This window comes from Ovis aries, chromosome 3, assembly GCF_016772045.2.
Source record: "Ovis aries strain OAR_USU_Benz2616 breed Rambouillet chromosome 3, ARS-UI_Ramb_v3.0, whole genome shotgun sequence".
NCBI lineage: Eukaryota > Metazoa > Chordata > Mammalia > Artiodactyla > Bovidae > Ovis > Ovis aries.
This window is the reverse complement of record NC_056056.1, coordinates 107933928-107957979: the sequence shown is the minus strand read 5'-3', so window position 1 is coordinate 107957979 and position 24052 is coordinate 107933928. Positions and strand designations below refer to the sequence as shown.

The 24052-nt window shown below is 35.9% G+C and overlaps 1 protein-coding gene across 8 annotated transcripts in view; it reads right to left on the bottom strand.

The window, feature by feature from the left end:
* The window catches only part of TBC1D15 (TBC1 domain family member 15), a 71863-nt gene that overhangs the window by 31357 nt on the left and 16454 nt on the right, over positions 1-24052 (bottom strand). Inside the window, exons 2-11 of one of the 8 annotated variants that reach the window (XM_060412445.1) lie at positions 22603-22701; positions 21956-22030; positions 17390-17528; positions 12176-12386; positions 10161-10220; positions 4957-5059; positions 3750-3800; positions 3239-3436; positions 1628-1756; positions 544-647 (exon numbers count right to left, since the gene is read on the bottom strand). In XM_060412445.1, coding sequence (XP_060268428.1) covers positions 544-647; positions 1628-1756; positions 3239-3436; positions 3750-3800; positions 4957-5059; positions 10161-10220; positions 12176-12386; positions 17390-17528; positions 21956-22030; positions 22603-22701 — 1169 coding nt within the window. Of the gene's footprint in view, positions 1-543; positions 648-1627; positions 1757-3238; positions 3437-3749; positions 3801-4956; positions 5060-10160; positions 10221-12175; positions 12387-13544; positions 15859-17389; positions 17529-21955; positions 22031-22602; positions 22702-24052 lie in introns of those variants that run through there. The other 7 variants (XM_060412446.1, XM_027967138.3, XM_042246519.2 and 4 more) reach the window with 7 other exon arrangements.

The following is a 24052-nucleotide window of genomic DNA, read 5'->3' as shown; positions in this document are numbered from 1 at the left end:
TTTATTATTTCATAATAAACTATAAAAATGAATCAAGATAAATAAGATATATTTAAAAATCTGTAAGTATTTTTTAAATGTAGATACAAAGGAACTAGAATTTTTTTAACCATCTTTCAATATATTCACCAATGTAACTGCAATAAAATCTCTTTGATAAGCATTTCTGGTTTGAAATTAACTACTGCACTCATAACAGAGAAGGCAATGGCAACCCACTCCAGTACATGGGGTCGCTAAGAGTCATACAAGACTCTAAGACTTCACTTTCACTTTCATGCACTGGAGAAGGAAATGGCAACCCATTCCAATGTTCTTGCCTGGAGAATCCCAGGGACAGGGGAGCCTGATGGGCTGCTGTCTACGGGGTTGCCCAGATTGGACAGGACTGAAGCGACTTAGCAACAGCAGCAGCACTGCACTCATAATGTTTAAATTAAAAAAATGAAAATAAGAACATACTCCCATATCCTAGTATATTACACTTTATATGGTTAAGTTACATGGTTTTCTTTAGTAAGCATACAAAAGACCATTACTTACGTCTTTTGTTTTTGTAACTGAGTTCTTTCCTCTTTGGTACTGTCCCAAGGAAAATAACCCAGAAGAAATTTCCATGCTTGTTTTCTCAATGCATGACTAAGTCCCTGAAGAAAATATGCATATTAAACACACTTGTAAAAAATGAATGCAATATCTTATCTTACAAAACTTTCATATAAACAGAAAAACTAATGGTTAAGAGATAGTTTTATTCAGGCATATCTCATTTTACTGCACTCTGTCTCACTGCATTTCTCAAATATTGCATTTTTAAATTCAATTAAACACCTGTGACAAGCCTGTGTCAAACAAATCTATCTTTGCAATAATTTTTTAACAGCGTTTGTCATTTCATGTCCTGAGTTGCAATTTGGTAGTTCTTGCAATATTTCAAGCTGTTTCATTATTATTTGTTATGGTGATTTGTGATCAGTGATCTCTGATGTTACTGTTATTAAATCTTTTTGTTTTATATTTTTTAATTAAGATATGTACATTTTTCCTTAGACATGACACTGCTGAACAATTAATCAACTAAATACAGTACACAGCACAAGTGTAATTTTTATATGCATTGAGAAATCAAAAAATTCGAGTGACCTGCTTATCTACAGTATTCACTTTACTGCAGCAGTCTAGAACCAAACCCACAACATCTCCAAGGTGCGTGCATGCATGAAAATAGCCCAATTCAGTGAATACTACCTTGTTTTTGACTTTGAGATTCTGAAGATGTAAGCAGCTGCCAGAAAACATAAACAATGAAGAGTACACAGAAGACTATATAGCTGACAGCAGAACAGATTAGACTTCCTAAACCCAAACCTTACTGGAAAAGGCAGCTACCACAGAGAAACACACCACCTCCTTCATATCACCACAGAGCTTCCAAGTAAGAAAGAGCGCCTTTCCACAGGCTTAACAGTATAGCCCTCCAACCCAGCCCCCAAGGACATCACAAGCACCTCACTCTGTCCTACAGGGATTTGAAGATATCATTCATCAAAATGGAGTTCATCTCTCCAACATTTCAAAGAAAAAAGAAAACTCAAATACCAACAATTTAAAATACTAAAGTAATTACCCCTCTAAATATCATCTGCTTCATATTATCTACATTTAAAATTCTTCCTTCAGAATCAACGTTCTTAGTCCATTCTTCCAATGATACTGGCTCTCTCCTTTGAACAACAGGTCTTTCACCCAAATCAATCTAAAATAAGATAAGCAAAAAGTACACCTTTAGCAAGTGAAATAAAATCAAAGTATATAGCAACTAAAACTAAAGTACTATTACTCACCCATAAGTTCTAACATTTCTAATATTTTCCCTTAGTTTCCAATCTTTAGTTTAGAAACTGCAATAACACTACATACATTTTTCCCTCCTACTAAACACACAAATAACTGAGTGATAAATTCAGAAACAGGAAAACATTTGCTGCTTTGGGTTTCAATTACCTAAGTATAGAACATTCAACATATAAATTCTAAACAAACCCTTCAAACTAAATGGTATGCTATATTATTTAAAAAAGAGAGTACTATTCCATTCATATTCTAAAATTAAAGTTTCTTCCAAACTAAAATTGGTAGCTCTCAGAATTGATTCATGATTCATTAGCTTCACATTGCATTTTATACAGTTTTTTATTCAATTAATGTTGGTAATTTTTTTTTATTTTTTTTTTATTTTTTAATTTTAAAATCTTTAATTCTTACAATGTTGGTAATTTTTAAATGCCATTTGTAAGATAAGTTTTTTAAGAGTGTGGGTGTGTTAGTTGCTGAGTTGTATCCAAGTCTTTGCAACCCCATAGACTGTAGCCCACCAGGCTCCTCTGTCCATGAGATTCTCCACACAAGAGTACTGGAGTGGGTTGCCATTTCCTTCTCCATTAAGTACTATAATTTCGATATTTCATAATGTTCTGTGTGGAGCCTAGAATTGTAACAAATTCAGAAGTCTTGTTGAGCAAACGTAAAGATCTGACATAACTCAAAGCCAAAATGCATCTTACTTAAAACGAAAATATTCACGTAAGAGTGAAAGCCCAAGAGCAGTGTCCTGATTAGCTGCCTGTGTAGAGTACCTGGGAAACAAAACTCTGGAACAGAACTATGGGCAACACGCAAGGCTTACTATTTACTCACTCCTATGCACTCAGTGGACTTCCCTGGTGGCTCAGATGGTACAGCGTCTGCCTACAACACAGGAGACCTGGGTTCAATCCCTACGTTGGGAAGATCTCCTGGAGAAGGAAATGGCAACCCACTCCAGTATTCCTGCTTGGAAAATCCCATGGATGAAGGAGCCGGTAGGCTACAGTCCATGGGGTCACAGAGAGTCAGACACAACTGAGCGACTTCATTATGCACTCAATGAAAAGAACGACCTATTCATTATTATCAAAAAGTAATCAAAGAAAAGAGATCCAACACTGATGAATAGAAAAGGAAAGCAGTATAGCTGGTGAAGAAACAACCAAGAATCTGGTGGCAGGACAAGCCTGAATTTTTATCTGTTAGCAAAAAGTTATAAGAAAGGACTGTGAGAGAGAAGCCAGGTATGACCAAAACTGAGTTTCTATTTATCATTTAATTTCTATATTTCTATAGAAATGCATTTCTGTACCGTTAAAAAGCATTTCTCCTGCTAAACTACAAGAACTATATTAACATAAACTCCACTCACCTTTGTGATGACTTCAAATCCTGGTTCTTCTTGTTGATTTATCTTTAAACCTGGAATAGCATCACTAAGAAAATCTGCCATCTCTGAAGGTGGTCGCTGATGTACGGAAGGATCACTGCCTCTTAAACTATCAAAAATGTAGTTTGTGACTTTGGAAAATCCTACCATAGTTGCTGTATAAGGATCCTTTTTAATTTTCTATGTAGTAAGAAGAAAAATATTGGCACAATTAATTCAAATAAACAATAAAAATACCTCATGATAAGATTAGCATAAGGGCCAAGTTTTTTAAAAGAGGGAGGGAAATCAGAACTAAAACAGTATTCTAAGATTATTTTAAAATTTTATTTCTTTCTGGGAAGAAAAATTTAAATTTTCTAAGCCAATTTTTTCATTTGGTTAAAATAGTGTATTAAATGACAAGCTAACGCTACTGATTGAATTGCAGATAAACAAATGATTTGCAGGCTTCATTCAATCTGCATACACCAGAAATATATGCAGTGCTTACTTTCCACTGATGAATGGCCCACAACAGCTTTCTTCTGTCTATCAGTCCTGCCTTCACAAAAAAAAAAAATACTTCTTAAAGTGCGCACTACCACACTAATGTAATACAAAATATCTGACAGCTAAGTTTAAACACTCACAATATTTAAATATTCGCTGACATAATTTATATACAGGTAACTCATGCCAGTAACAGTAATTTGTTCTGGACAGTGCTATCCTAGAAAACGGTAAAAAAACGTTTTTCTACTGCTAAAGTTATTTCTAAATCCCAAACTGCTGCTTATTCATATTTAGCAAAAACAGATACTTCTTAAAGGTCTATCTTCAAAATGATTATTTTTCATAATAAGAAAAACTGTTCCCTCAGTTTTTATTTTAATCAGCATTCAAGAGCTCTCCTGTCCTCCTTCCTAAAAAATCCCCACTTTATCGTCAGAACCAAGAACAGAACATCTAGGACAAAGTAAGCACTCAAACATTTGCTGAATGAATGAGTGAATAAACAAATGAGTCAACAAAAATGCCATTAAGTTTACATAGAAATCTGAGTGAAAAATTATCTTTAGTTCTGCCTGTGCTTTTTAGCCAAATTCAAGGATATACTCAAATACTTGAAGAGGAATTAGACTAACCTGACCTCAAATGAACCTATTTAAATGGAAAATAAAAACTCAAACCAGATGATACATACTATCTCTATAGTATGATACATACTATCTCTATAGTATGATACATACTATCTCTATAGTATGATACATACTATCTCTATAGTATGATACATACTATCTCTATAGTATGATACATACTATCTCTATAGTATGATACATACTATCTCTATAGTATGATACATACTATCTCTATAGTATGATACATACTATCTCTATAGTATGATACATACTATCTCTATAAAATTACAGAGAATAGTTCCATAAAGTTTACACACAGACAGACATGTGCCTCATTCTGCATAATCTTTAAGAAAGTAAGAGGTATCATGTATATAAAATAATGGGGTCAGACTAACAGATTAATACAAAATAGACAGAGGATGAGATGGCTGGATGCCACCACCGACTCGGTAGATATGAGTTTGGGTAAACTCCGGGAGTTGGTGATGGAAAGGGAGGTCTGGCGCGCTACGATTCATGGGGTCGCAAAGAGTCTGAGTGAGTGAACTGAACTGAACTGAGACTTAAGAAACATACCTGTATTATACCATATGCTGGTTCATCAAGAAGATTTTCAAAAGATTGCGAAAGACTCTTATTCTGACAATTCACAAGAAGTATTCTTTTGTCCTGTGGAGATCTGTAATAAAAAAATAAAGAGCTTTGTAGAAAACAGTAGCACACTGTATCAGTGATACCTGAGTACTAATACTGATACTAATGCAAAGTTACTTTTCCTTAACAACAACAACAAAACCTTAAATGTCCAGTTCCAGGACAGTTTCCCATCAATACAATATTAGCAAGTACTTAGTAACTATCTTACGTGAGTTCCAAAACTACATGAAACTACTAAATTAACAAATAAAAAAGGATGAAGTGTATTGCTATTTTATTTTATTCCAAGAGAACTAAATTATAATAAATCCAAACCCAAACTCTTGTTTAGAATATAGTAGAAAATCCTTACAAATATATCTTCCCTTATTATAAGAATATATTTTCTCTTATAAAGAAAGTTGAAGCACACTTCAGGATTCATTGGTATACGTAATATGTACACTACAGGAAAACGTCATATTTTGAAATGGACACTTCACAGCTTGGGAGTATTTCAATATAAGATGTTAAAAATACAAGATACAAAAGATTATCTGTTAAAGATCATTAATTATGCAAATCATTATCATAACACACATGGATTAGTGTACAGTTCACATAACAGTGTATTTTTAGTTCTTGCTCATTAACCTCTGGACACAAGTTTTTCTTCACATTTCCTAGTAACTACAGAATAAACAAAATGCTTTCCAAAAAGAGACCTAATTTAAAGTAAACAAATGAATTAGCCAGTCTTTTTTCTATTCAAAAGTTTCATAAGTTAGTAAGCCAGCTGTAATAAATCCACAACTTTTGTGTTTAAAACCAAAAATTAAATGCATTGTTTTGCTGCTATCTACTTCTAGTTTATTATAAAAACTTGAGATAAGAACTTCAGTATCAGTTATCTCTTCTCAATTCTTACGTAAGAGGATGCAACAGCAATGATGGGGGGACATGAAATCCAAAACAGATTTTACTCTTAGTCAGAACTCAGTCCTCAGAGACAATAACAGCTTAATAAGCCCCTTGGCTTTTTAAAAGAGTTAAGGTTATTTGAAGTAGGGAAAAAAATCACTTTTAAATGTTCGATTTTCATTAATCACTTTTCTGAATATCTCCTGAGGGGTGGTTTATGCTTAACATGAAGACCTATGGATTCTCACAAGGCATTTCTAAGTGATAGGTCAACTTGTAAATGTAGTATCAGAAAAAGAAAATAATTAATACAGGAACGTATTTTTTCCTAACACAGTGGTGCTGGCACTATGGTTATTTGTCTCTAAAAATAGTTTAAATCAACTTTTTTCTTTAACTACAAATAAGTGATCATGAAAGTCAAAACACTGGCTTATGCGTGTTGAAGGGGAATACATACGCAACCTTCAATTATCTGTGCCCAGCCAACTATTTGGCTCCAGATATAAAACTATGGTCACAAGACCGGAGATGCGAAGAAGAAATGACTGCTCAACCAACAACCAACCACAGATACTTTTATAAAAGGAAGAATTTCTTTTATTTTTTTAATAACTAATGTTCTGTGGTGAAGGGCTAGAGGAAGTCACATTATACTTGTTTGCCCCTAAAGAAATCAACAAAGCATTTTTTTCAAGCACATCAGTAAGAGGACAGGTGATATGCTGTTAAGCAACTGCAGAGCTCACCAGAAGGAGGCCTGGCATTCCAAAATACTGTCACATTTCCACCTGCCAGATTACCATATTGACTGAATCTGGGGAGATTAATTATTATATTTACAAATTCTGGGGTATTATAGATTCTTGGAAGTTGCTCACTCATAACAACGTTATTCAAGACTTTCAAAACCTCACTGCAGCAGTAAGATAGAACTTTTAATGATGCTAACATCAGCAATTCTATAAGATCCTACTAAAGGGCTTTAAGAAAACCACTGTCTAACATCACAACTATAGATGTATAATTACTGAAAATTCAGAAGTATTTTGGACTGAGCCTCTCTCAAAGACTTCAGAATTCAGAAATTACAACAGCTGAAGAATGTTTGCACACTGAGATGAAACAGTCTTGCTACTGAGATCAATATGGAAAGCTAAATAAATAATAATATATAAATAACAAAGCAGAAAAGGTTAATAAAAAGGTACAGAATATTTACAGCAAAACAGTATAGTTTAATCCTATTTATATAATTTATATATAGGCTTCTCTGAGGGCTCAGTGGTAAAGAATATGCCTGCGAATGCACAAGGCGCAGTTCAATCCTTGGGTGAGGAAGATCCCTGGAGAAGGAAATGGCACCCCACTCCAGTATTCTTCCCTGAGAAATCCCATGGGCAGAGGAGCCTGGTGGGCTACAGTCCATGGGGTCACAAGAGTCAGACACAACAGCAACTAAACAAATGTGTACATATGTAGGTATGAACACACACACACACACAGCAATGTACCTCACAGAGAGAATATGTAAGGGTCAAGAACCTAACCTCGTAAATGGCTGCTGTTATGATACAACCAATATGGCTTTTTAAGGAAATATTTCACTGCTTGGATATTTACGTATTAATTTTTAAATGGCCCAATATATAAAATAGTTTTAACAGAACCAATAACCTTCACTGACATCCTAGCAACCAACTTGGTTCCAGAAAAATAACGAAAATGTTTCTGTGGCTCATTCTTTGATCCCACTAAATAGGATGTTTTAAATGCTGATAAGCCAAACAGTAAAGAACATCAATGGGTAAGACAATTTGTTTATCCCAGTAGTTAAGAAAACTAGTTGAGAAGCTAGTTAAGTCTCAAGAAGCTGGCCTATTTTGTGCTGACTGATCCACTTGATAAACTGAAAGAAGGAAATGTGCTTAGCTGCCCCAGCCTTTATCTCACTAGCAAATTTGCAATTTCCTTTCACCTGTATGGTTAAGGGCGTTAACTCATTACAGGGAGTATTAGGAAGACATCACAGCCAAAGATATAAGCCACATTCCTTAATTGAGGTTAATCAGAGAAAGAAGATAACGTAGTCTGAGTCTACCTCTACTGATGTTTTGAACTCAGAAGACAACAAGGATGACCTGGGAGCACAGCGGCCAGGATCTCAGTAAAGCTGCTGAAACCAGGCTTTTCCTGACCTCCTCTCCTTCTTCTGGTCTCTACAACAACTTGTGACCATAGGAACACGACTCTGAAAACACCATTCTGCTTAGGATAACTGCTCCAGAGACAGGAAATGAAACCTAATAGAGCAAGAAATGGGGGATAGTTGGGAATTTTCATTTCTCTGGACTTAGTTGGAAATTCCATTTATTTGGATCCTAAGTTATGAACATAAAAAACAAGAACCTTTAGTATCTCCCTAAGAATCTGACAATAGGAGATAGCTTATACAAATTTGTGACTTATTTTTATACTGGTGACTGCTTATCTGGAATTTCTAATATCCTACCACCTAGACTTGGCATACAATCTCTGGTAACCTACATGACACAATGTAATTGGGCACAATTTATGATGGGAAAGAGATTAGGGGGTGCTTATTTTCTGCCTGGGGTACAGAGGGCCCTTGGGGATAAAATTTTTGATGTACATTTCAGGCTATTCAGGGGCAAAGAATAAACTGGCCACCAGTGTCACAGGAGAATACACAATAGAGAAGTGGCTGGTATTAGGGATGTAGCTTTTAAAGGACTCACTTTACACTGCTAGCTCCTCCCCTAGAAACAGTGACATCCCTGGTGGACCACAAATGTGATAAACCCTGGTGGGAAGAGAGAAAACAAAGCATAGGGAGTCAGACTCCTCTGCTAGGGTCTTCCCTTTGACCAGCTCATTAAAGGCTATAATTAATCACTTAAGCTCACATGCTGTCCCACTTTATCCTCTCCTTAATCTCATTCTCTCTCAGAGCTTTGATTACTAGTAACACACACACACAAACTTACATATTATCCTATTATACGCTATATTTCATTGTGCTAAATTTCTAATTCATAGCACTTTAACAGCTGAAACTTTACATTTATTTGTATAAGCAATGTTTGTCTTTCTTGCAAATAGTACAAACTCCATGAAGACAGAGACCATATCTCTTTTGACTAAGTGCTCCTTTCCGTCACTTAGTATGATGTCTAGGACATGGTGGGTCCTCAGTAAAAAAAAAAAGCAACAAAACAAAACCTCTTGAATGAAAAAAAGAGGGGAACACCGTTCCCATGGCTGCTTGTTTCCAGGTGGATGCACACACATCCAAGACATATCTGACTGCTGAGGCCAGAAAAGAGGAAGGCACGCGTGTGGCACAGCCCCTTCCAGGCTCTCTCTCCTTCTTGGATCCACCTGCCGAGGGAGAAGGTGGCTTCTAGCCTGCTCTCATTCATGTCGTAAGTGGTCTGCCCTCACTAGGGAGAACTGTGATTGCCCAAAAGTGTAGCTGGATGAATTCAACAATGATTTGGGCTGAATTATTATGAGGCTACATATCCAAGCCTCACCAATAATGATATTTTTATCACCGTCTGTCTGATTCTTATATTTACTTCTCTCTTGTTTACAAATACAAAGAAGGAAACATAGTTTCACTTACCACCTTCATTAAAACATCAAGAACACATATTTAAGGTACATATTCTCTTTTACGGAGAAAGCGATGGCACCCCGCTCCAGTACTCTTGCCTGGAAAATCCCATGGACAGAGGAGCCTGGCAGGCTGCAGTCCATGAGGCTGCGAAGAGTCAGACACTACTGAAGTGACTTAGCAGCAGCATTCTCTTTTAAGCACCTAAGTGATTGTGCTCAATCTCTTGAGCTATTTTCTTCTAATTTCTATTTCTGGAGCTGCTCCCTTCTAATTTATCTATTTATCTTTGGAGTCCAGTTTATTTAACAATGCTTTCAAAATTATTCATAGAACTGGTAAGTACCATGCCATTTATTCATGCAACTAAGATTTACTGCACAAATACTACATGCCAGACACTCTGGTTAGGAACTCAGGAGAAAATGTAAACAAGATAGACATAATCCCTCCCTTTAAGGGCTTATATCTAGAGTAGAATATAACAGAAGTAATCAGACAAAATTATTTCATTCTGTTAAGAGCCACGAAGGAAGCAAACAAAGGAATGAGGAAGCAAAAAGGCATGGGAGTGGGAACCTACTTTAAACAGGAGACTAAGATCCAAAAAAGCTCCTCTGAAGAACTGACATTAAACTGAGACCTCAGAGATAAGAAAGAGAGAAGAGGAATCTAAGCAAAAGAAACACATACATACAGGACTTAAGACAAGAAAGAGTTTAAGGCATTTCAGGAACTGAGAGAAAACCATGTGACTAGAATATAGAAGAGAATAGCATGAAATGAGGTTTAAGAAATAAACAGAGCAAAGATAGGGCAGGTCACTGAGCATAGTAAGAAGCCTGGGTTTTATTTAATGGTACAGCATTAAACTCTTCTTCTTTAAGTTAAATCCCCACATACTTCTAGTGTTTTTCATGATATCATTTTGATCCCTCTCATTATACTAGTCATCTTTTCCATGTAGTAGAGTTAGTCTAATATATTTAAATGCAGTGTTTAAAACTAAGCCTAGTTCTCCAAAATACGATCTTACTAGGATACGGAGGGACTACCACTTCACTGTAGGGAGTATGCATCAACCAACAGTCTCAGCTCACCTCACTCTTAACAGTTACATCCCGAGTGAGCAAAAGGAGCTTGCTATGATGCTAAAACCCCCAAAGAGCCAAGCCTTCTGCCCTAGTTATGACCATGCTCCTTCTGAAATCCACTTAACCTCATGCGTGGTATAGCCTATTCACAGTTTCTCAGTTCCAAGATCCAAGACCACATTCCACCAACCAGATTTGACTTTCTCATGGTTACAGGTACTCATCAGCATGCCCAGTGCCAGCCAGAGGTGGTCAACATGCAAGGGCGAACTCCACACCAAAAACAGTATCTCTCAGCTTCTGGATCACTCCTAGCTTTATATAATCTGCATTTAGGCATGACGTTTCTCTATTAAAGTGAGAGCATTAATATTAATAAAGTTAATAATCATCCTTACAGCTTCCCAAACTAAAAATCTCAACTTCTCCCTTCTTTCACCTCCGCATATCCAATCAATAGCAAACTCTAGCACTTAATATTCCTCCAACACTTCTCTCCTGTCGCTCTCCTAGTTCATGCCACCATTCACTCCTCCAGATGACAGGAACAACCTGCTACCGTGACTGACAGCACCCTTCACTCTATGGCCTTCACTCAGCTCTCTGACCTCACCTTTCAATCTGGTGTCCTCCCTTCCCCCACTGTGCAGACCTGTGATCCTGACCTGCCCTGCTCCATGGTTACAGCAAGCTGTATGCTCTTCCCTCTGCTCTAAGCATCTCCTTCCCTTTCGTGCTAATGTTCACTCACTTGTCAGGTTTCAACCTCAACATTACCTCCTCCACAAAGCCTTCCCTGAGACCTACCCAACTCCCCATCTGAAGTACCATTCCTCCCTTCCTTGTACTTCCTCCATCTTAGCTCTTGAGTTTTACTGCTATTTACTGATCAGCCACCTTCTACAGACCATAAACTCACAGATATCCAGAACATGCCTATTTTGCTCACTTCTAAATATCAAACAGCCAGCACAGTGCTCAGAACATAGTAGATATCAAAAATGTATTTGTGGAGAGTGAAAGCGAGAAAAACTATGTGTGTACAAACACACCTACATAAATAAATTTAAGACACAAGATTTTTGGAAAGTGAGAACACCCTAACTTCCACATTTAGAATAATTTTATAAAGGCCTTAAATTTGCCTGACTTAAATCTGTAACATTACAAACGAAACTATTAAAGAGAAACTACGTAAAAGGTAAAATTGGTAAATATATAACCCATTAACTGCTGATGTATCATCATTCATTTAAATGTGTATTAAAACTACTGGACCATTTTTTTCTTTAAAGCAGTAATAAGGTGATACCCTGCAGACCCAAATTACTAAACTGGCAAAATGTTATTCATTCATCCAAAATAGTCAGCATTCCAGAAAGAACAAAGCTGCTTGTCCCCTAATATGCACATGGGTCATTGATATCCAACAAGTGAAAATAGTTTGCCTTGGGACCAACACAACAATCCAGTTTCAGTAAGCAGAAAATAATTTGATACTTACTCACATAATGCCACATATTTTTCAAGAGAGTCAATGAGTAGTCTGCTGTCTCCTTGATGAAAGTGCAGAGCAGGGAGAACGACGTCATCCTTTAGACAGAATACCAAATATGACCAGCCCATACCCTCTTTGTTTTGCTTGATTGATTTCAGGTCTGTCAAACTGAACAGGAATGACCATTTGCTTTTCCCATTTCTATGACTTGGAGCATCTTAAAAACAAGAAAGTGGGGCAAAATATTTTTGTTCACCTTTTTAAAAGGTACTGACAGCACTCTTCACAACTGCCTAACAGAAATCTGCTGAACCTAGGGAACGACTGCAGCATTCCTATTACCATGGCTTCCACCTGTATTAGAAATGGCAACAAACATTTTCTTTAAAGAACAGCCTTTAAAAGAGTTATCTTACTGCATACAAATTTGAAAAAAATGCTATCCTTATTTAAAATATCAGCTTTGCCCCAAAATGATAGTGGCTTTAGAAGCAGGTAGGCTGGATTCAAACTGCAACACCACCATCTTACTAACTGAATGATTTGGGGCAAATAATTGAATCTCTCTGAGCCTTAGTTTCTTCTTCTGTATAATGGAGATAATTATACTTACCTCCAAGTGTTATTCTAAGAATACTAAGATACTACTTGTCAACTAACTACTATGGTGTCAAGCATATAGCAAATAATAAATATTCATCCTCCCCACTTCCCTCAAAAACAAATCAAATGATGCACTTCAACAGTGCATTTCAAACAAAAACCAACCTTTATTCCTCACATCCTTTTGCAATTACTTTCAGCAGACTACACTGAGTGAAGGTGAAAGTATGCCAATATGAAAAGTAGCACTGGAGCGAACCCACAGACTAACATTTGCAAAACCCGCAGAACAGTAGGAAATTGAAGATGGAAAGGTAATCAAGTTGTGAATGCTTCAAAAAGAATGAATACATTCAATATCACTGCTAAAATCAACCTTTTACTAAATTAAGACCTCAGTTCAAATCAAACTATAGCTATGTAAAATAAAGCATTTCCTAGTATTTGGGCTCTTTAGAGAGTCTTAAAATCCTAGGTTTGTGAATAATTATCATAATCAATAAGAAGCGATTTAAAGATTATCTATTTAAATCAAATGTAAAAAACAAAAGAAAAAATGCTATCCAATACTTATAATTAATTTCTTATCTAAAAATGTCATTTTAACATTTTAACTCAGATCTTAAGCAGGAAAGCTTCTGAAATCTTAAAAAACCCTTTCTTGAATGTAATTTCAAAGAAGTGTCATACTATCCTGTTATTGAAAATTGTCACTAATTCTGTCCCAACACTATCAATTCCACAAAGATAAACCACATCAGTCGGTACTGACCTGAATGTATGTCGCCTTCTTTTACAGTCAGGAACATTACAGCTCCGTCACCTCCATCAAGACCTCCTAAACTGACACAGAGGAATCTCCACCTTACAGAAACCTCTACTTGCAGGGAATGCAGACACCATCACTCTTTCACGGACATGTGATCAAGTGATACCTTTAACAAGTATCAGTGAAAGAAAGTCCAGAAAGGCTAAAGTAACTTATCTATGCAGTGACCTGCTGACTTCCTGTTCAGATGGTGAACTCATATCCAAGGCTGATAACAGATTTAGTACTATGTGCCCACTTGACTACACATCATGTTTCACTGGAATTTACATTACAGTGCTCATAACATCATCACAGAAGAACAGCAAAGTGAGAACAATTCTAGAATTCCAACATGCGTCACCTACACATGAATGTGTCTGGACTTACCTATAAAGGACTCATACTACCAGACAAAGGTATTTTCAAAGCAAAACAACAGTGAGAAACTAGATACAATTTTTAAATTAAGTTCTTAAATTACACAAAAAGTATTTAATCCAAAGTAATGCAAGAATATCATATGAAGAATATTAAATAATATATGCAGACTATACGAACTATCAGAAGTTTCTGCACACTCCCAAAGTAAAAATTTCATACAGATTTTCTCTTGTTAATGGAAGAGAAACACATTACATACTAAATACAACAGAAAATGCCTCACACATTTTCTCACTTGAAGTTCTGATAAACGATGAAAGAAACAAGTCAATTCTAGAAGTCCCTTTACTAGAGTGTAAGTTTCCTGAAAACAAGAACTTAATTCTGTTCACAGCTATATGCCCAGTGCTTAGAAAAGTGACTAGCACATAGTAGGTATTCAAAGGTGTGTTAAAAAGAATAACAACTTAGTACCAAGTCAACAGAAAAGTAATGTGCAATCTGGTCTACCAACCCAAGCTAGCCAGGACTAGAAATTGTAACAGAAGAAAACTAACAGAACCCAAGAGTTAACCCAAAATTTCCTTCCTTCTCCTTAGAGAAAGGTAAATAAAACTAATTAGTTCTGATGAACCTACCATGTTACCAAATACATGTAAAAAATACCTCCAACACACTGACATGGGAAAACTGGCTACAACAGCAGAAAAGTGAATAAAATATTAAGTTTCTGTTTGCCTTAAACAGAATTAACATGAAGGTCATGACATTTTACTTGAATAGGTTTCCAGAACATCATGGCAGTCTGTTGTTCTGGAAAGATGTATTTTCAAAATATTTGATCTAAAATAGAAAAACAAAGACTTAGCAGTATATTTCCTAAGAAATATAAACTTCAAAAAAGTTCCCAATAGTCAATTTTGTTAAGGTTTGCCCCAACTTTTCCTCTGTAAATTACACAAAAAAAGTTTAAAAATATGAAGGTTATAATAATAAAATTAAAATTTTTATTTGAAAAACTGTTTTTCAAAAACAAACAAAAATTTAATGGCCTAATTTTTAATTCTGAAACATTAAGATTAGAAAATGTCTTAAGAAGCAGTTTTTATGAAACATGACTGGATGAGGTCAAGTCGAGGATGAGATGAGATGGAATGGGAAGAAATGGACTACATGTACTTCATTAACTCCTTGTCCTGTTAAATATGTACATGTGTTTGCACACCGGGCCATACTGTGCAATATATTTCTTACTGCCATCATAAAATTTTTTAAGTAGTGGGGAGAACAGAGAAAAAGAAAACGTGTCCTTAACTTTTAATAATTACTAAATAAAGGCTCTTTACAAGCCATCATACAGTGCCAAGATATACAAGCAGTATTTATGTCTGTTTCTTGCTAAGCTCTGCAGTACGCTGTTACACAGACATTCTCAACTCTGAACACTAAAATCACCAGAACTTCTGAAAAATACAGATACCTGGGCTCCATCTCCAGAGGATGATTTAATCTGCTAGATGCAGCCCAAGCACTGGCACTTTTTTGATTTTTGGTTTTTTGCCATGCAGCGCAGCAGCAGGATCCAGGACCTTAGTTCCCCAACCAGGGATCAAGCCTGCGCCCTGCAGTGGGAGCACAGAGTCTTCCAACCACTGAACCACCAGGGAACTGCCAACCGGTAGTTTTGTTAAAAGCTTAACTTCCCCATGTGATTTCAATGCACAGCCAAAGTTAAAAACATTAATCTAAAAAGATGTTTACTGTCAGATATTTTTCTCAAACATGTAATGCTTCCTTTATGAAGTTCTGAAAATTCACTCATTTTGCCCATTTCTGTAACTTTTTCATTTTCAAGGATTTTGCAATAATATTAGGCAGCAAAAAATAGCAATTCACATAAACCAGTTCTGAAGGTCTGATCTAGAGAAGTTAAAGATCTCTCAAATGCTAAATATACTAAAATTCTGTGGTTTTCTTTTCATAACTAGGCTCTTTCTTGAGGTTTCAACCCACTCATTAGGACGACTGTATTTCTACATGAGAAAGCCAGCCCTAGCTCATAGGTTTCCCAGGTGGCGGTAGTGGTAAAGAACCCGCCTGCCAACGCAGGAGATGTAAGAGAAGCGGGTTCGATCCCTAGGTTGGGAGGATCCCCTGGAGAAGAAAATGGCAACCCACTCTAGCATTCTTCTCTGAAGAATCCCATGGACAGAGGAGCCTGGCAGGCTTGCAGTCCATGGGGTCACGAGAGGAGGACCCGCCTTAGTGACTAAACCACCATGCACATACGCATTTTTTTTTTGGCATTCCTATTCTACAGGGAAGGTTCTTATCAGAACAATGTAAAAATGTTATGACAGAAAAACCACAGGATTTTAGTATATTTAGCATGTAAGGGATTTTTAACTTCTCTAGTTCAAACCTTCAGGGTTGGTTTATGTGAATTGCTATTTTTTGTTTGCCTAATACATGCATGAGCTGATTGTTAAAAAAAAAGCTGTGATTTACTATTTATTTCTTAATTGCTACTGTTCCCAAGAAATGATACAATACAAAGTGTAACTACTGTATGTGAGAATGATTCCCCAGGCCATACATGAAAATCAATTTTACTTATATTAACACAGCAATACATATATTAAACATAGCAATAATATTCTTGTAAACCTTGTAGCCTTTTTGACTATGGTAAAGTGCCGATAAATCCTAAATTCAGACCAAAATCATTAAAAGATCAAATATCCTATTAGTTATAAAATACAAAGAAATCAAAACAAAAAAAAATGTAACTTTAATTTAGAGTGTTTAGTATTTTTTAGAGACCTCCAGTAAGCTGGCCACATCACAGACAGGCTAGCGAGCTTGCATCTGGGATAGTATATGTATGTGTTCTACCAGACTGCTGGCTTGGCTCTGTCTTTTTATCTACATGTAGACAGTCATCACACAGCAAACATAAATTTATATATAAAGGAGAATAGTCACTGAACATATATATAAAGGGGAGATTGCAATGAGCTGTGATGATCCCAATAAACACTGAAATTAGAATGATATGGTGTAGTGGTATCCTCCATCTCCCCCTGGTGCTTTAGGATGAAATAACATGACTTTTTAAAAATTCTACAGGATTATGAAAAATGTACATGAGAGACACCGAAGCAATTTTTAAAGTGTTTCTATTTTATGCCATTAATAACTTAAACAGAACAAGTACTTTATGAAGTCACAACCAAGGCAACAAAAAGATGATAAAGAAATAAAAACATAATATAAAGAATAAACATAAAGGAATAAAAACATAATATACATATTAATCAAAGCACCAAATCATCCTTCCTCTAAGAAGCATGAAACCATTTTCTCTGCACTTTTGTTTATACTGTAGCAAATCAGTTTAAGATTTCGAAAGACTGAAGTCATACCTCCATTAGTATGTGGTTTCTTTTTAAATGACACTGTATTAACCATGTCCCACTCTGCTTCGTAACTGTTCAGATGTTCTGCTACTCGATGAGCTCTTTCTTTTGGGGCCTGGGTCCATTCTACAACTGAGCTGGAGTCCTAAAATAATTATAACATATAAAATATTTAGGGACTAAGACTAGAATTTCAATCAATAATATCTTTTTTCTATATAAATTAAGTTTGTAGGTTATGGCAGACATCACTGGTGGGAAAACTGAACAGTATTTCCTATCCTTTCTCCCTTGTTCAAGTTAACAAAAAAAGAAAAGCATGTCCAGACTCTCCTGCAAATAGAGTTATCAGTGAAATATAAGCTAAGTCAACAGTAGGCCTTGGGAATGCTTTGATTTTCCTAATAAAAGCCTTATCCCTTTGCCCCTACTTCCTGCTTTCAATGCAGCTATGTAGGTAAAAATGTAACAGCCACCTTACAACCATAGAGAAAAAGCAAGAAAAACACTGCAAAGAACTCCAAACCTTCAGAATTCTGGTTATTTGAGGAAAACAGCCAACAGCAGCCACTTATTGAAGTCATCATCACTGGTTGCTATATTCCTCTTATCAAAATTACCTAAAAGCTACAAACAACATATCTACATGTTTAGTCCTAAAGAACTTTGTTTTAAAAAAGACTAAAACAAAAAAACAACCAAAAACCTAAAAAAAAAGTCTAAAATGCAACATTAATAATTTGACTAAATCAAAAAATTTAACTTCTAGTCAACAAAAGATACTACACACAAGTTAACAATAAGCAAAACTTGTGAAATCTTTTTAAAATACATAGAAGATGACAGGAAAACATCCAGAATATAAAAATAACCCCTACCAATGTACTTAGAAATCAACAAATATCAAAAGGGAAAAGGAAATGGCATGAACAAGCAAATCAAAGAAGAAACATGAAGAGACAAAGAAACAACTTCAGCAACAAAGAGAAGCAAGATGAATTTCAGCTTTTATGCTCCCTTCAATTAAAAAATAAAAACACAGAAGACAGTGTGAGGAAATGCTATCTCACGCTGTTGATAACAGGGATAGTAAGTGCTGACTGAAATGAAAATTGAGTCATTTATTAAAATTTAAAATATGCACATTTCACAATAACTTTATCTACATTAAGAAATACACATGTATACAAAGAGGCAGAATAAGAATTCTCATCATAACATTGCTTGTAAAAGTGAAGAGCTGAAAATATCTTATTGTCCATCAATGAAAGAGTAAGTAAATAAACTACGGGTAGCCAGTGAAATGCTATACAGAAGTTTAAAGATTGATATCTGTTCATGTGTATTTATGTTCAATATGTAAAAGTAAGTAAAAGGAAATCCTGAAGCAATATATGCAGTGTAACAACTGCATGGAACACACATAATGAGAAACACACTAGAGAAAACCAGGGAAGGAGGAGGAATGAATGGACATAGACAGCTCCATAGATAAGGTGGGAAATGTGCACTGATTAAAGCCTGGAAAGATACACAGTAAACAGGGACAGAGGAGGGATGCGGTTCTAGTCAAGGAGGGCTTCAACTTTCTGTTATTTGAATTTTTACAATGTGGATTTTTACAATGTGTAATTCTTTTCAAAAATGGAAAAAAGATTTTATAGGAACAGGAAGATATTATAAAAAATAGAAACAGACTGAAGAATAGGGCGGAAAAAAACTGAATGAATGAAATTATAAAGTGGAGTCCTGTTTCCTCAGAGTCCTTCCACAAATGTCACTTCTCAGGGAGTCCTCCTTGTTTGCCCCATTTAAAAAATGCAACCTTAACCACCATCACTACTAATAAAGAGGAAAGCTAAGCAGCACTTACAGAATCCAACCCCACCCAAAGGCTTGGACCTGGTGAATCAATACTTCTGGAAACTAGGATAAAGGTCAAACTGAAAAAAGGACTACTGACAAAAGTCCAGAGGCCGGAGGTTTATTCATTGGAAAAGGTAAAACAGATAAGCAAAGAGATAATAACACTGAAAACAGGACAATGAATCAAAAGTTCATCAAATGAGTGGCAAGACTCCCAGCTCTCTTCCTCCACTCAGTTCCAGAACAGTAAAACCCAGTTTTCCCTCTTCAGGCAGAAACCTGTAGACTCTTCTCTGACAAATGACCAGCCCAGGAAAAAAGACCCAGGTTTCAACATTAGGAATTCCCCAAGGAAACAGCCTAGCCAGGTCACCGAGTCCCAGCTATCAACAAACCTATCCATACACTGAGAGTATGATCAGTTTTTCGTATGTGCTGTTTATTAGCACCACAATACAAAGATCACCAAACAAAGGCAAGTGTCTACATAAATGATAAAAGTCTAAATCAAACAGGGGGAAAGATAGTGAATTAGAGAAAGTGGACTATATACAGAAATGAAAACATCTAAAAAATTATCCTTAAATTCCTCAGAAACAAGGGAATCATGGATGAATAACATCCATGAAGAACAAGATACAATTTTTCTTTTAAAGTGGGGAAAGGGGACAAAGAAAGCTGAGCACCAAAGAATTGACACTTTTGAACTGTGCTGTTGGAGAAGACTCTTGCAAGTCCCTTGGACTGCAAGGAGATCCAACCAGTCCATCCTAAAGGAGATCAGTCCGGGGTGTTCATTGGAAGGACTGATGCTGAAGCTGAAACTCCAATACTTTGGCCACCTTATGCGAAGAGTTGACTCATTGGAAAAGACCCTGATGCTGGGAGGGATAGGGGGCAGGAGGAGAAGGGGACAACAGAGGTTGAGATGGCTGGATGGCATCACCAACGTGATGGACATGAGTTTGGGTAAACTCCAGGAGTTGGTGATGGACAGGGAGGCCTGGCGTGCTGCGATTCATGGGGTCACAAAGAGTCGGACATGACTGAGCGACTGAACTGAACTGAACAAGATGCATTCAAAATTTAAAAAACAGCAAAGATGAAAATGGTTCCAGACAAACTGAAACATAAGACTAAAGAAATTTCCTAGAAAATAACATACACATATACAAAGAATTATAAAATAGTACAGTATTAAAATACTACAGGACCGATATAAAACATATAAAGGGTTCCAGAAGAATTAAAGATTTTAAAATTTAAAAAATAAAAAACTAAAATTAAAACACACACACACACACACACACACACACACACACACACACACACAAAATAAAGGGTTCCAGAAAGAATGAAAGTAGAAAATGGACAGGAAGAAGAAACCACCACTAAAACAATTCAAGAACATTTTCTAAAAACTAAAAGATACAAGTTTTCACATTAAAAAGGCCTATCAAGCACCCACACAGAGGATAAAAAGGACCACAAGGGCACACTTCCATGACATCTAGAATACTAGAAACAAAAAACTAATTCTAAAAACTTCTGAAGAGGAAAAAATATAGCAAGGATCAGGATTCAAACACATTAGACTTAACATCAATAAAGAAAATAAGTGAAATGTAAAGATAGTAACTTCCAAAAATATGGGGGTAATTTTCAAATTATAATTCTACACCAGCCAGTCATTAATTCAGAATTGATAGCTCAACCCAAATGTTCATAGAAGAATAAAAAAAAGTCTGAAAACAGAGATGTTTTTGGTCTCATACATGCTTTTTCTCAGGAAGCACTGGAGGTGCACCGAAACTAGAGAGTAAACCAAAAGAGAAGACAGCACAGGAGACAGGAAACAGGAAACAGGGATTAAAATATGGGAGAGAGGCAAAAGGAACCCCTGGGATAACTGCTGCACAGCAAACCAAAGACCAGCCAGTTCAGAAGGAACTGGGAAGAAAATTCTGCAAGAAATGTCTCTAAGAAGGTAAAATTAGATCATCTATATGATCAATACTTTTAGAAGAAATGTGGACAACTGAGCCATAGATTCAAGGTGAGTTAAGAGATAAGACAGAGCTAAACCCCTACCTTCCATAGTGAGAACTCAACACGTTAGACACGGAAAATATAAATTAATCCAACTATCCCATTCCTAGGTTTTCAAGGAAAATATGTCCACACAGAAATCTGAACCTGATCATGCACAGTAGCACTATTTATATTAGCCTGAAGATGGAAACAACCCAAATGTTCATCAGCTGATGAATGGACAAAATATGGCACATATCCATAAACACAGTATTATTCAGCAAAAAAAAAAAAAAAAGGAAAGAACAGATAGGTGCTAGAACATGGATGAACCTTGAAAACATTATGCTACATGAAAGCAGCCAGTCACAAAAAACTACGTATTATATGATTCCATTCAGATAAAATGTCCACAATAAGCAAATCCTCAGAGACAGACAGTAAATTAATGAATGAAGAGTATTAGAGTTAAGTGGGAATGAGAGGTGACTGTTTTTTTGGCATAGAAATGTTTTGAAGTTGGTTATTGGTGATGGTTATACAATTCTGTAAATATACTAACGAAACTGAATTATGTCCTTTAAAAGAGTGAACTTTATGGTATATGAATTATATCTTAATACAGCTTTATTTAAAAATGTCATTCGTTTAGTCATTTATTTCTTCCTTAAATACCTTTCCAGCATAGAGAATACTAGAAGAATCTATTGCATCATCCAATGGTCTCCAGTCCACTATTACTTCAGCATCCTAGAAAAAGAAATTATTAACCACATTTACTCTTCAGCAATATCTTATTTTTCAGTCACCTATAGTTAATTCCCTGAACCAAAAGTGAAATTTTTTGGGGGGGCTGTACCACAAGGCATGCAGGACCTTAGTTCCCTGACCAGGCACTGAACCTGTGCCCTTTGCAGTAGAAGCTCAGATTCTTAACTACTGGACTACCAGGGAAGCCCCCAAAATGAATTTTTAACCTCTTAAATTTATTAGCACCTTAATATGCATATCATATGTAAACAATCACTATTTGACAACAAATATGCAGATTTCTAAATTCCAATTTTCATTATAAAAATTTATATTACCACAACTTTTACATAGTAAATTTTAAAACATTCCATGCCATTTTACTGACTTATCTGAAGAATTTTATTTCTAACATCACTTTCATGTTAAATTTACAACCACTGTTCAATTATATAATTTTATATGTGAAATTCAAACTTGCTGATAATGTCTCAATTATTATTAATTCAAACAATTGTTTTTAAAAATTTATTTAAACAATTGTTAAATAAAGTCATTTACTAGAAACATACCTTTTCTAAAACACGTAATATTCCTGAAATCAAGCTGTCCTGGTCATTAGTCTTTCCCAAAGATGAGTGAATATAGACCCCTTCCTGTTCATATATAATCTGAAACAGCAAAAATAAGATTAATCAAACCATTTTTATGCAGTACTATTTCAACATTTGTCTTAAAATATAATATAATGCCTTTCTATATATATATAATGCCTTTCTATAATGCCTGAACCAAATTTTTTGTTATTTCATAATAAAAGTATATTATCTTAAAAATACTACTGAGACTTAAAAACACTTCAAACATAAACTAGAAAGGAATTTGCTTTGTTACACATGCAAGTCAGGTGATATGTAATCACTATCTTGATCTTCTCCTCAGACAAAGATGTCAGGCTAATTGTTATATGACACTATATGCAAATTTCACATAACATATACATTTTTAACAAACAATAAGCAAAGTATTGGGTTCAACCCGAAAATATTAAAAATAAGAACATGAAATATAATGGGAAACTAATGATTTCTAACTATTTCCATAACAGCATATGTTTTTCCTGTAAGTTTATTTTGGTGTGCTTTTGCAGCACAACGGCCTAGAAATCCATGGAATAGCATGGGACTACTAAAAAGTAATAATGAGGCCTTCTTGGGATGATCAGAACTAGTTTAAGCTCATAAACACTTGCTGAGTGCCTCTACATGTAAAAGCGTATAAAAAGGTAAGTATAAGACTATGACAGGCTTCCCTGGTGCCTCAGATGGTGAAGAATCCACCCACAAGGCAGGAGACCTGGGTCTGATCCCTGGGTTGGGAAGAACCCTGGAGGAGGGCAGGGCAACCCACGCCAGTATTCTTGCCTGGAGAATCCCCATGGACAGAGGAGACTGGTTGGCTACAGTCCATGGGGTCGCAAAGAGTTGGACACGACTGAGTGACGAAGCACACAAGACACGGTCCCAGTACAATGTCCCACAGGAACACAGGGGATAAGTTAATTCCTAGGTAAACTGAAATGTTTATAAAGTGAAATCTTATTTGCTAAAAGCATTATCTGATATATAGCAAGATTCTATTTCTGGGACCCATTTCAAACTGTCAAAAGTTACTTTTCATTATGAAAATAAGTAAAAAGAAAATAAAATAGTCACTCCCAGACCTAAGTAATTTTGACATAAGTTTGGAATAGTCTACTTTCTATTTATGTAGACCTTTTATCAATACAATCACACTATACAAAATAGCATTTGTTGTTGTTGTTCAGCCACCCAGTTGTATCGGATTCTTTGCAAACCCACGGACTGCAGCACACCAGGACTCCCTGTCCCTCACCATCTAACGAAGTTTGCCCAAGTTTATGTCCATTGCATTGGTGATGCCATCCAGCCGTCTCATCCTCTGACACCCTCTTCTTCTGTCCTCAATCTTTCCCAGTCTCAGGGACTTTTCCAATGAGCC